Raw genomic sequence first — 14,492 nt, 5'->3', positions numbered from 1 at the left:
CTCTCCCCCTCCCCTCTCCCCTCTCCCCTCTCCCCTCCCCCCTCTCCCCCTCTCCCCTCCCCCCTCTCCCCTCCCCCTCCCCCTCCCCCCCCCCCCCTCCCCCCTCCCCCCCTCCCCCCTCTCCCTCTCCCTCTCCCTCTCTCCCTCTCCCTCTCTCCCTCTCTCCCTCCTCTTCCCCTTCTCTCCAGGGTTTCTCTGTGTAAGCTTGGCTGTCCTGGAACTCACTCTGTAGACCGGGCTGGCCCTCAAACTCAAAGAGATCCACCTGCCTGTGCCTCCCAAGTGCTGCCACCACTTGGCCCTTATCTTTTCTTAAAAGTGTGTCTTCTTAGTCAGTTTTTCTAATTTCTCCCTTTAACTGTGGGAGGATATTCATGATGCTAACTGGAAGCATTTGGTCTGACCCAGGATTTCTGTGTCAGTATTTCTGCCTGTACTCGGCATGTTAGTCCTTTCTCTTGTGGTTGTACTCTCAGAGGGCCACGTTTTGTTTAGATCTCCCACCAGGAGTACTGGCTTCTGCCCAGGAGTTTGTGTTGGGAAAGGGCTAGAGCCCCTCCGTGGTCCTCAGCCTCCACTGTTGCTCTCCTTATTTACTCATCTGGTGTCCCAGCTCTCTGGCTTGATTTTCTGTCTAGGATAAAGAGCACCCCAGCCTTTCCCACAGGCTCACTTATGGTTATTATTTCACCTCCTTTGCTTTGGCTCTCTTTTTATATGCTTTTAGAAAGATGTTTTTAACACATCATTTGAAAGTACTGTACAGAAATCAAGACACTTCATTTACAATGTTTTAACATACATATTTCCCCAAAAAAGGACAGTTTTTCCTACAAAATTACAATATAGGTTAGATACATGGGCTTTTCTTAAGGTGTTATAATTTACAAAAGGTAGTCAAATGGTTTCAAATGTAGCCAGTGGGAGGTGTCTGGTGGTAGTTCTGGAGTGCAGTGAAGATTCACTTTGTTACATAGTTACAAGCAATTGAGCTGAAAATTTAGCGCTCAGTACAGCAAGTCAGAGCCCAAAGACTTTGAAATCTCATTTAGGCTTTAAAATTCTTCATCTCAAAATGATGATGATGATACCCAAAGTTTTCTACTTAGATCTAGTCATATCTAAATAAATTATAATTGTCTCTAAGATGTTGTTTCCTGCTTTTTAGCTACAAAGTAAAAATTGGTTATGAAAACATAATTGAGTTATCATATCCAGAATTGATCTTTTAAGTTTTATTTCTGTAGTTGTTTGTTTTTGTTTTGTGTTGTTTTGTTTTTTTTTTCCCTCAGGACAGAGTCTCACTGTGCAGCGCTGGCTATTCTGGAACTCACTATGTACATCAGACTGGCCTTGAACTCGAAGAGATCTGCCTGCCTCTGCCTCCTGAGTGTTGGGATTAAAGCCATGTGCCACGATGCTCAGCAGGTGGCATCAGCCAGATGCTGGGAGTGTAGGTTGCTGTTGCAATTTTTTTTTTTTTTTTTTTTTATGAGAGGAGGGTGCTAGGGTCAACCAATGGTGTTTATATGCGAGGCAAATGCTCTATAGACTTAGAACTCTATAACCTCAGCTTTTAAATTTTGTGTTGTTTGCATGTGTGCATTGTGGTATGCCCGTGGATATGTATGCATGTTGGAATGTGTGTGCAGGAGCCCCGAGGTTGATAATCAGAACCTTCCTTGATTGCTTGCCCACCTTATTCACTAAGGCAGGGTATCTCAGTCAAACTCAGCACGCGCTGATTTGGTTAGTCTCTCCAACTTGCTTGGGATCCGGTCCCTCTCATCTCTAGAGTTGGAATTACAGGTGAGCCATCATGTTCACCCAGCATTTACATGGGCAACTGAACTCTGGTCTTCTTAGTTGGGTGATAAGCATTTTTATCTTTATTTTTATTTTTTTGAGACACAGTCTTGATATATAACCCAGATTAGCCTTGAACTCAACTATGTTGTCTGCACTGCCTTGCCTCTTGCGTGCAAGACTATCAGCATGTGCTACTGTGCTTAATTTTGAGGCAGAATATTTGTCCTTATTTGCACTTTAAAGAGTTCCTCTGATGGTGTTGAAGCTAGATTACATCTGAAGTGATGAATCTAAAAGGGACATGTTAGGATTCCAGTGCAGCAAGAGAAATCGGCAGTAGAGGTAGTCTTCTGTGGTGATCTTACATCTCTAGAATACTAATTACACAAACACCAGGCACACTAATAACTTTTAGAGAAAGTGTGACATTTCTTTTAGTTGGCATTAGGATAATATCAATGTAGCAGCCATGTATAATTGTGTAGGTTGCTTTCTGTGTAACAGTGTAAGGCTAAAGGTTCTTGGCATAGAATGTATTACTAGAGAAAGCTTCTTTTTCTAAACTGTGCATAGGCAGTGTGGCTTTAGTTACTTTTTGAGCTTTCATTTGATAATGTAAAATGAGAAAAAGTATGAACTCTATGAACAGAGACTGGTCTGACAAAGACAGTGGTAAATAGCATTTACCTTGTTCACACTCTGCTTTTGAGCCTTCTGAAAAGGTGATCACCTACAGTTTGAGAAGTCCAGACCCTGAAGCTAAGTCTAAGCATGTAGGCACGAATGGGTGCCTGCCTTGTTACCATGAGCCTGTAATCTCACTGAGATCTTAGAAGCAGGGCATACGCTTGTGTGCATCATACAAATATATACAAATATGGGTGTGATTTACATGAAAACAAGTTAAATCATTTAAAATATATTTAATCTATTTAGTTATTTAGTATATGGGTGTTTTGCCTGTATGTTTGCAGACTGTATGTGTGTGTGCCTGATATTTCCAGAGGTCAGAAAAGGGCATTAGATCCTCTAGGACTGTGGTTACAAGTGGTTGTCGGATGTCATATGAATGCTAGGAATTGAACCCAGGTCTTCTGGAAGAGCAGCTAGTATTCTTAATCATGGAGCCACATCTTTAGTCCCAACATGAATGATTTTTTTTTAAACAAAAATTTTTTATTGTCTTTGAGAATTTTATTCATGCATACACTGTATTTAGATACTATTTACCCTCAGCTCTTTCCTCTAACTTCTCCTGAATCTACTTTTCCACCCCTTCTCTCTTTATGTCTTTATTGATTTTTTTTTTAATAACTGACCGAATTCAATTTGCTGCGCCCCATTCATTTTACCCATTGGGGTGGGGCCATCCATCGGAACATGGTTAACTTCCCAGGGTGTGAAGAAGATTCTTCTTCCTCTCCTAGCAGCCCTCCCCTGTCAATAGCTCCTCGTGTCAGCCCCTTCTCCATCCATGCTGTCGCTGACTGGCTTATCTTGTACAGGTTCTGTGCTGGCAACCACAGCTGTGAGGCACTGTGAGAGTAGTGGTCCTATCCTGTCCAGATGCTTGCTGTGCCCTGGTCCTCTCCAACGTACGGGTCTTAATCCCAGTGCCCCCCCTCAAGAAACCAAATGTAACTTCAGGCTTTCCACCCAGGCCCCACTTCCCAAATAATGATTTGGAGACTTATTATTTATTTAAAAATGCCTAGGCCATAAGATAGGCTTGTTCTATTAGCTCATGACTTATTTAACCTGCTTGTACTATTCTCTGTCTACCACATGGCTAGTTACCTCCTCAGTTTCATACATTGACTTTATGGTGCTTGACTCCATCCCAGAGTTCCTGTTTCTCTGTCAGATGTCCCATCTTCTAATCCTGCCTCAGCTTATTGGCCATCAGATTTTTATTGACAGGTGATGATTCCACACAGTACCCAAGGTTATCCCTACCAACAAAAGACCCAGGAGTTTTTGTTTCATTTCTGAAATTCTTGGAGTTTTGGGATTACTAGTGGAAGTTGATTTGTGGTCTTCTAGAGTCTTCTGTTAAAATATGTCTTTGTAAAAAGGCGTTTTCTTGTCTAGGGCTTGGTTAGAATGCTGCCTTGGTTTTAGTTTGGTTTCTCTAGCAGAGAAGGTGGGTAATGGCTAGCCTTTGCAGCAGGGGTTGTCTTATGAGGCCTGTGAAGGAAGAAGCATTTATAGATTCTAAATAGTTGGGGAAAAATAAAAATAATGTTTTGTCATACATGAAGTTCAGATCTCAGTGTCCTGACTTTTTATTGGAGCAGACAAACTCGTTTCCTTGTGTGACCCATGCCTGTTCTTCTGCTGCAGTGTTGAGCTGTTAGTAGAGACTTTATAGCCTGGACTGTTTACTACCTGGCTTTCTATAGGAAAATTTTGCTGACCTCTATTCTAGAGAAACAAAGGTGTTCAGGATTTATATTCCAAACTTTATCTAATACTTTCTTCTATTAAAAAAACAAAATCCACAACTTCCTATAGCTAAAATTGACATGCAACAAGTCACACATGTTTCAAGTGTAAATTTTGCTAATTGTTTTCAACCAGGTTAAGTACTTATGAAATCACTGTCACCATCAAGATTGACAGTATCATCCAAGTGTAGTGGTGCATACCTGGAATCCTAGCACTTAGGGGTAGAAGCAGAAGGATCAGGAGTTCAAAGCTAGCCTTAACTATGTGGTGAATTCAAAGCTAGTCTGGAGTACACAAAATTGCCTCAAAACAAAACACAAACATGACAGACACCCATAACCAATGGATTGGTGTTACTTCTAAAATTTACAATGATAGTCCTTATAATCAGGAAAAAGTTTAAAGACACTTGCAGGGTATTTGGCATAATTCTAACGCCTCTCTGGATATTTTAACTTTGCATAGTGAGATTATGAATTTAAAGAATGCTGCTTTGCTGAGCTTTGATGCTACAGATACTGCTGATAAAATTATTCATGACCTGAGGTCAGTATTTCCATTTTCATCAAACTTCAAGAGTGGCATATGTAGCTTGATCATGTCCTGGGAATACTTTTATTTCTGCCCATTGTATTAAAGCTTGTCTTTAACAACATCAACATGTTGGCAGCCAAAGTACATGGCTTGAACCTAACAATGGACCCTCAGACAGAGGTATTAATTTAACAGGCTGGCAAGCCAAGGACAGGTAAGATTCTGCACAGAGCCTTACCAATCTAAGACAGAAGTGCATTGCTTTTGATAATGCATATTCCACAATGGGTAAGGAAGGCATTCTTGTCAGAACAACCTAAGACAGGCTCAGTCTTGTTTCTGAAATAGAAAAGGGGAGATATGGAGAGCTTTTGGGGCTGCTTGGCAGGAATCTGACATTGGCCAAGGACAAGGAAATGGGCTTCAGGCAGGAATCTGACATTAAGCTAGAACAAAGAAGTAATTTCAGGCAGGAATCTAAATCTTAGGCTAGAACAAAGAAGTAGGCTTCAGGCATGAAAATGACTTTGGGCTAGTACACGGAAGTAGGCTCAGATATTTTGGTCATTCTGATAAGTTCTTAGAAACAGTGATCATGGGAGTGATCACAGGACTTTGTTTATTGCTTCTTGTTCTTTGACTATGTTTATTGTCTTGCTTGTTCCTTGACTGTTTGCATCTATGGTATTGCTAGTTCCTCAACCTAGAGCTGACCTTAGTACTTGATGTAATTAAAATGGTATAAAAACAGGTTGGAAAAAAATAAAAAAAAATAAAAAAAGGAAAACAAAACAAAACCCCAAAACACAGTGAAAGGATCGATTTTCTTGTATGATTTTCATGTGCCTCTTTGAAATTCTTTGCTTTTGCTTCATTATTCTCAACAACCACAGATAGACCTTCTGTCACCAAAGATTACATTTTCTAGTGTTTTTGAAAGAAAGAAAGAAAGAATGAAAGGAAAGAAAGAATAAGAAACAATGAAAGAATTTACAGTGTATTACTTATGTATGTGTGCTAGCCTGGAACTCACTTTTGTAGATCATGCTTGCCTGAAACTCACAGAACTCATAGAAATCTGCTTATATCTCTCTAGTGCTGGAATTAAAGGTGCACATCCTCATGCCCACCCAGCATGCGTGTACCTGTTTGTGTATGGCATGTGGGAGCTATAGACTGATGTTGGGATTTTTATCTTTATATTATTGCTCTCTATCTTAATGTTTGAGAAATGGTTTCATATTGACCCTGAAGTTTGTCTTAGTTACTGTTTTACTGTTGTGAAGACACCATGACCAAGACAACTCATAAAGCATAATTGGGGCCTTGGTTATGGTTTCAGAGGGTTAGTTCTTAATCATTATAACAGGAAGCAGACAGATATGGTATTGGAGCAGTAGTTGAGAGCTTTACATTCTGATTCCCTAGGAGAGAGAGAGAGAGAGAGAGAGAGAGAGAGAGAGAGAGAAAGAGCGCCTAGCAGGCTTTTGAAGCCTCAAAGCCCACCCCCAATGACAGACTTCCTCCAACAAGGCCATATCTCCTAATCTTTCTCAGACTGGGGACCAAGCATTCAAACTACCACAGAGCTCATTATTTTGGCTGGGCTGTCTGGCCGGTCAGTCCCAATAATCTGCCTGTCTCTACTTCCCCAGTAAGGTGATTATAGATACCTATTTCACTTCTGGTATTTTAGTGTAGATACTGCAGTTTGAATTCCAGTTTCCATGCTTGCAAAGCAAGCACTTTACTGACTGATGTATCCTCCAATCATATATGGTCAGTCAGAACCAAATTTGGGTCCTCTGGAAGAGCAGTACATGCTGTTAATCACACAGCTATCCCTTTAGCCCAGACTTCTGTTTGTATGTCTTTGTATGGCTGTATGCTTTCTTACCCTTGGGTAAATACTTAGGGGTAAAATGGCTTGATTAGGAGAAAGTTGTAGGGACTGGAGAGATGGTATTTTAGTTAAGAGATGGCAGCTCTTTTAGAAGACCCTGGTTTAGTTTCTTACATCAGAGGACTGCTCACAACTGCAATTCTAGTTCCAGGGGATCTTAATGACCTTCTGGCTCCACTGTCACCAGGCTTGCACATGGTACAGGCATACATTGGATGCAAACACTTATGCATGTAAAATAATAAAATACATTAAAAAAAAAAAACAGCATCGGAACATTTTTAAGTGGTTGGCCATTTAACATTCCCACCATAGTTTTGAGTATCAGTTGGCCTCAGAGGGGCCAGCATTTGCATTATCCAACAGTGTCTGCACTATCTATTTGTATAAAGTATAAGGACAACTTTGTGACAATCAGATTAATTTAGGCTGTGTAGTCGTTGTGTTAGTGGTTACCATTCTTACAATTGACTTTGAGGTTTAAATGACCATATTTATTGAGAAAAGTGATTGAAGATGTGGAATTCTGCAGAATCTCTCCATTCATGTGGACCAGGTCTTTACTTTTTACACACTGAAGAATAAATGTCGTTGTAATTTTAAAGTCTATAGCTTGATCTTTCTGGTCAAGATCTTCTGAGACACTGTAAGTTTCTACCATGCTTGTAGATCAAAATAGAGGTTGTCTGAACAGGTTCTGGGTACTACCGCTAGGACTAGACATTAAATTCTGGGCCAAAACCCAAGAACCTGCTGAACTAATTTCTTTTAGGAGACACTGCAGATAAATCTATTGTGTATTCTTTGTTTTTAACCTCAGTATGATAATTTAGAGGACCTCTTTCTGAATAAGCATTATTCAGATGCAACATATTAGATTTCAAATGAGTTCTTTGGTTACTAAATTGGTGCAAGTTTCTTTGTGGTTTGTTTTCTGATTTTTTTTTCCCTTTGTGGATTTTACACATTTTTACAATGTTTTACACATTGTAGCTATACTTGTCTACTTCAGACTCACCCCTTTCCTCCCTCTCCCATTCCTTGACCCACAGTCCCCTTCCTTTCCTAGTTTAGATAAAATTTGAGTCCACAACAGAACCTATGGGAACATTAATATTTGGTAAAAGGTCCCCTCTCCCTTCTAGAGTAATGATCTTAAAGAGTCAGTGTGCCGAGTTCATTTGAGCACTGGGATTGGAATGGTTGTTTCTGCTAATCAGTGAAGTTTATATACATATTGCCTCTCTCTCTCTCTCTCTCTCTCTCTCTCTCTCTCTCTCTCTCTCTCTCTCTCCTCTGTTTAGAACTATTTTGGTGGAAAACTCTCTGCTCAAGGGAAAATGCCTTGGATTGAATATAATAATGAAAAAGTGTCTGGCACAGAATTTATAATCGACTTTCTGGAAGAGAAACTTGGAGTGAACTTAAATAAAAATCTTGGCCCCCATGAAAGAGCTGTCTCAAGAGCCGTGACCAAGATGGTGGAAGAGCACTTCTACTGGTGAGTCCCTGCTGTGTCTTCCCCACCCCCACCCCACAGGCACAGCCCAGCCAGCTGAAGGTCTCTGTCAGATATCTGATACTCACTGCCTCAAACGCTTTCTGTTAAGTTCATCACCTTTGTTAAAGGTTTGATCAAAAAACAAACACAACAAGCACACAACAAAAAACCAAAACAAACCCCTTTGATTTAGGGTCAGCCATCTCCCTGTTGTCTCCAAGTATCTAGATAAGGACTCCACAGGTATCACTGTAGAGTCTTTCTGTCACAGCCATGTTTGTAAGCAGACTTCATTAAAACTATCATCTGTCATGCACACTGAAACGTAGATTTCATTTGTAATAACATAATCTTCCTTTGATCGTTTCCCAACCACGTATCCATAAAAAACTTTGACAGCCTATGTGTTGGCAGTCTCTTGGATTTTAGCGAGGGGCATATATCAATTTGTGGGGCTCATCGGTACAAACTGCTGAATCAAAGAACATCAGATGCTGGGCAGGACTAGGATAGGCCTTTAATCCCACACTCTGGAGGCAGAGAGAGTCAGATCTCCTGAGTTGAGGCAAGTCTGGTCTACAGATTGAGTTCCAGGACAACTAGGGCCACATAAAAAAACCGTCTCAGAAAACAAAAACAAAAAGTGAAAGCGCATGAGACACCAGAGGAAGACATGAAAGGCTAAGTTGTGATACGATTCCTCTGTGGAATAACTTAGACATTTGTGAGATGATGTCACCTTCCCTTAGATAACATGCTGCCCTGATTGCTTCATTCCTAGTCCACAGTCCCCAAGTTTGAAGGGGCACACAGTTGGGTTGACCAGTTGTTTTGTTTTGCGTTGGTGGTAACAAGCTGCTGCGGCACCATTTGTGTCGATCATATCTGCTCAGTCTTGCTTTGCAAACCTATATGTTTTGTGGGCTTTCCCCTCTTCTACTGTTTTCAACCCCCTTCTCTGTACAACTAGAGTTGACAGGAAGCTTCTTCTGACTAGTTTCTGATTTTACTTTGTCTCAATACTTAATTAGAAATCCTTAGTCCGACTTTATTGACATTGCTGTTTCTTGGTCAGATGCTGATCCAGCTTCTACTGACCACTTCCAACCACAGAGACCATCTCCTTGTGGGACACACTGTAGGATTCTTCCTTCCTGGCTCACTGCTTCATCCTCCTGTCCTCTTTCTAGGTAAAAAACTGGATGTCTGTTTATGCCCGAGATTACATGTGACCCTCTATTTCTCTCTTCCTACGTTTGGCTTTTGTACTCTGTCTGTCCTGGGACTGACCAGAACTCCACATCTTCTCCCCACCTCACTATAGAGATGAAGGAGGGCTGATGAAGGAAGTGCCTTGTCGGACAACATAGAACGATCAGTGTGTGAGAGAGCAGACTCAGTGTTTGCAGGAGTCTGGTCCTTTCCATAAGAGGCTGATGGAGATGCCAGGCCTCTGCTTTGTCACAGTGGACACTAGGATGTGTGACTGTCTGACCCCATTGGCTTCTGGGAAGGCTGTGGCAAGGATCTCATCTCATCCGTCTGCCAGGGCTCAGACCCAGCTCTGCAGTGGCAGAGGGAAGTGAAGAGTGTGCCCCGGGCTCCTGACCCTCAAGCGACCTTTGACGGTGTTTGCTGTGCCTCCTTTGAGAGATGGGGTGCCTGTCACAAGGATGTGGAGAGCAAAATCTCAGCTTTCTAGAAAGCTTCAGAACATACGTTTCCATTCATATTTTGGCTGTAACTCTTACACTTTTGTAGTAGGTCATACATACATACATACATACATACATTTGGATTCAGTGAAATACCCAATTCTCCTATGTCAAAGCCTTTTGGTCAGGGACCTGCATCATTTTATATAACTTTACCCCCTGGTAGAAGCTCACAGGCAACACCTTTCTGCCCTTGTCTTCTCTAACCCTCAGCTAATAGGGAGGTAGGGTAGGCTGTGGATATGAGGGAGAGGGGGCAGGGGAAGATGATAAACCTCCAAGAGCTTACTTTACTTGGGTGGTGTGTAGCCTCTTTAAAGGTTAGTATCGTTTCCCTAACTCACTTTCTATTAGAAAAAAAGCGGGGGGGGGGGGGGGGCATTTTGAGATACAATATATCTTCATCTCTAGTACCAAAAGGAAAACAGTCCCTTGTCCTATTCTTTTCTTCCCTCTGGCGGACCCTCCCCTCCCCACCACACCAGGGAATTTATATCCCCACTCTCACAGGGAAATGCCCAAGGCAGTGAGTGACGTTCTCCTATCCTATCCTTCTGTTCTCCCAGTCCCAGAGGGCAGAATGGAAGCTGACTCCAGCATGGAACCTGACCTCAATGTACGGCAGTTGTCCATGAGACTCTCTCACATGCTAGCAAGCATCAAGCTCTTAGGTTGTGGCTGTACTTACAGAGGAAGGGGAGGAAGTCAGTCAACCCTCAGTGTTTAACCCATGTATCTCATGATCTGAGGTTTTTTTCAGGTGTATTTTATTTTGGCCTGAAACTTTAAAACTGCTTGGGTACAATTTTTTTTTTTTTAAACAAGGCAGAGGTGACAAAAAGCTGGCATTACATGACATAATTTCAAAGCTTTGTTTTATGTCCACTCAGATAAGCACAGTCAGCTATCAAGTGGTTTTTCTTGCATTTGAAATCTATATAATTGTATCTCACTTGCATTATAAAAGCTATTATTGAAGATGAATAAGCTTAGGTTTTTTTTTTTTCGTATCTTCTTTGTCTTATACTGAGTGCTTAAGTTAGAGCTAATGCTTGGAAACTGGGTTTCTCAGACAGAGAATCAAATTACCAAAATGAAATTGATTTTCTAACGATGTTGTTTCTTCAGTGATGCATACTGCCCTCCTGTGGCCATTAGTGAAAACTTTAAGAGTCTTCTAACACTATAGAATAAGTGCAACACTCAACATTTTCCACACAAATCTGCTTCTAGGTTGCACATAATTTATACATTTTAAGCTTTGTATTTTTGTGTGCTGGTATTTGAACTTTGGGACCTTGTGCGTGCTAGACAAGCACACCAGCATGGAAACTCATCCCCAACCTGAACTTGGCTTTTGATGTAATTCTAGTATCTAAGGGAGATGGAGAACTTTCCTCAGATGGCTTACAAGATGTGTAAAAGCTGTGTGGAAGTCTGACCATGATGACTGATTACAAAGCTACAGAACCATCCCACCTTTCCTCTTCTGTATTCAGTCTTAGCTGTAGGGGGAGCTCCTGTTTGGAAGGTTTGTGAAATTTGATGATGATTGAAGAAGTACATCATTAGTTCATATCCCTTTAAAGTAGAACATTAATAAAAAAAAAATAGCCAGGGTATAGCCTCACATAGAGAGGTGGTTTTTGAGATAGGGTCTCACTGTGTAGTCTTGACTAACTGGGAACTCATACGACCCACCCAGCTCTGCCTTCGGAGTTCGGGAATTCAAAGGTGTGCCACCGTGCTTGTCAGTGAAAGGCGTTCTTCTGACTTGGGAGGCCATGCTCTGAGACTCAATAGTTTGTAACTTTCTGTATATTATTATTCGTTTATGCCTTGGGCCTGACTTCATGTTAGGTTATAGTGAAAAAACATTTTCACCAAAACATCATCAATAAGGGACTAGAGACATATAGCTCAGAGGTTGAGCGCCCAGCTTAAGATGCACAAGGTATTGGGTTTGATTCAGTACTACAACCAAACGAAAACCAAACCAGCTGTCTCTTCTGCTTGAGACAGGATCCTGTTCTGTAGTCCTGTGAGTTATGTAAACTCACCATCCTTCTGCCTGTTTCCTGGGTGCTGGGATTATTACAGCCATGGGCCATGATGTTTGGCCTTTTGCCTATTTTCTAGGTTTCTTTTAGAAGTGTTAGCACAAGCTTTTAAATCTTGAAATCTTTGGCCCAATTTATGTAGGAGAGATTAGACACATTAGTTGTGATAAGAAAACAAACACCTGAACTTTCTGAAATAGATTGTCACGTGATAAATCACTTTAACTGCTTATCCTAGTCTACTTTTCCAATTGACCCTTTCTGCTGACTCCACTTAATAATTCATAACTCCCTGTGCACTGGGCTCCTTCCCAGTGCAGATAAAGGGGCCATGGACTGCTAAAGAGATGAGCGTCAGCCGCTTCATCCTCCATGGGTTTTTCTCTCTATTTTTCTAAGTACATACTATCCCTTAGAAACACCATACAGCCAGCACTGACTCAGTATGAAGCTGGTTTTCATTCAATCAACAATTCACTCTTAACAAATGAAGTGACTGCCAACTCGTATACAGATACCATGCCCATACCCTTAAGTGGCTCCCAGGCTGGAGAGCCTTCATGAGAAAGCCTTCCTTAAGCCTTAGTGATTGTTGTTGTTCGGGAAGAGTTTTAGGAGCTGAGGGAGGCAGTACGCACCTACTGGACAGATGAAGGCAAGGAGCCAGAGGAAGTGGTAGTGTAATAGAGGCCTGTGATAACTGGAGTGGCAGGTGACGGAGCTAATGGTAAGGGGTCATGATTAGGATGTTCAGGTAGGCAGCAGTGTCTGTAAATGTTTGGAACCAAGAAAGAGGTGTTTCGGGAGTGTCTTAGTCCATTCAGGCTCCTGTAACTGAATAGCAGTCTGGGCAGTTTAGAAGTTTATATCTCACTAGACCTGGACACTAGTAAGCCCAAGGCCAAGGTTTTAGCAGATTTGGTGTTAAGTGGTCCACAGATAACCATTGTCTAACAGCAAGGCCACAAAACAGGATACAGAAACTCTGTGGGATCATTTTTATAGGGGCAGTAATCTTACTCAAGGGCTCTGTCTCATGACGTAAGTACACTGACTGCCCTGCTTCCCAATACCACCTGGTTTTAATACAAGAAATTTAGGGACATGAATCTTCAGTCTGTAATTGGGGTTGTGAGCAGGCTCATGTCCTTTTGCACAGCTAACATACAGTTTATGGGAGGCCATACTGAGAGATGGAGCCTGGGAAGGGCCAGAATATGGTCAGGGCCCTGGGTTTCCGACATTGCAATATGATGTCGTAATCTACAAGTATGTTGGGCTGCATTTATAGCCATCCTGAGAAACACATGGCCTGTGAGCATAGGTTTGGCACACTTGAGTGGGAGTCATGAAGAAAAATCTCCTGGGATTCCCAAAGAATAACCCTGGGGATTCTGACCTGTGAGGTGAAGTAAGCAAAAATCAATCCAACATTGGAAGTATAGTTTGCATTTCTTGAAGCTCTTCCATGTGGGATTCATGGGCTTCAGGATGGAGGTCTGGGTTAGGTATAGATCTGGGACTTGCTTTGAACTCCTGGGTATGAATGAGATCACCTCATGACTGTAGGTTTAGTAGGTAGGAGACTAGAAGAAAATAGCTAAAAGTCATTGGAGTATCGGAAAGGTGGGAGGGAAAACAGCCATTGTAGCTAAAGGCAAGTCCCAAGAGAAGCTAACAGTGTTGGATACTGTACTGTCCATGAGAGCTAAGTTTAGTGAAGAGGGCATGGAGAAAGTTTCTGACCTTTGACCTAAATGAGAGTTGTTTGGGTGGAGTGATGGGGTGGAATCTCTCACACTGTTTCTGGAATCCTGATTGAGAGGTGTACCCTTGTCTGTAATGACATGGAAACATGCAAAATATCATGTCCCCTGCCTGTCATAGCTGAGGTAAGAGTATGTAATCCACACATTTGTTTTCTTTTGACACTTTGCTGGATTTGATCCCCAAAGAGCCCTGTGGTCCTTATTTGACACTGATCTGTAATATGGGAACAGTAGAGAAGCAAAGAAATCAGATGCAGAGCAGGGGCTGGGGAGATATTCAGTCACTAACGTGCTGGCAAAGTCTTGCAGGTTTAAGGACCTGAATTTGATTTGCATATGTCTTTAAAGTGCTGAGTGTTGGGGCTGCAGAAATGGTTTAGCCCTTAAGAATGCTTGCTGTTCTTCCAGAGGACCTGAGTTCTGTTCCTAGCATCCATAGCTGGTGGCTATCAACCACCTGTAACTCCAGGGATCTCATACCTTCTTCTGGTCTCAGGGCATATGCACACATGGAGTCTACTGCCCACCTCAAAAAAGAAAAAGAAAAAAAAATCCAGGTGCAAGTGTGGTGGAGCACACTTGTAACCCCAGTGCTGGGAAGGCTGGGGCAGGCATGGCCCAGGGGCTCACTGTCCTGCCAGCCTAGCTGCACTTGGCAAGTTCTAGGTCAGGAGAGACAATGCCTGAAACAAATTGTGGGCTTTCACACTCACATGCATACATGTGCTCATGTGTCCTCATAACATGCACTTG

General features: G+C 42.0%; 1 protein-coding gene across 2 annotated transcripts in view; it reads left to right on the top strand.

Annotated features, from left to right (window-relative positions):
- The window catches only part of Faxc (failed axon connections homolog, metaxin like GST domain containing), a 61,420-nt gene that overhangs the window by 9,822 nt on the left and 37,106 nt on the right, over nucleotides 1–14,492 (top strand). For both annotated transcript variants that reach the window (XM_076924075.1, XM_076924076.1), the window contains exon 3: nucleotides 7,999–8,195. In XM_076924075.1, the coding sequence (XP_076780190.1) occupies nucleotides 7,999–8,195 (197 nt within the window). The remainder of the gene's footprint in view (nucleotides 1–7,998; nucleotides 8,196–14,492) is intronic.

The sequence above is a fragment of the Arvicanthis niloticus genome, chromosome 25 (genome assembly GCF_011762505.2).
Source record: "Arvicanthis niloticus isolate mArvNil1 chromosome 25, mArvNil1.pat.X, whole genome shotgun sequence".
NCBI classification, from domain to species: domain Eukaryota; kingdom Metazoa; phylum Chordata; class Mammalia; order Rodentia; family Muridae; genus Arvicanthis; species Arvicanthis niloticus.
Note: the sequence above shows the minus strand (reverse complement) of the source record. Positions and strands in the feature narration are given on the sequence as shown.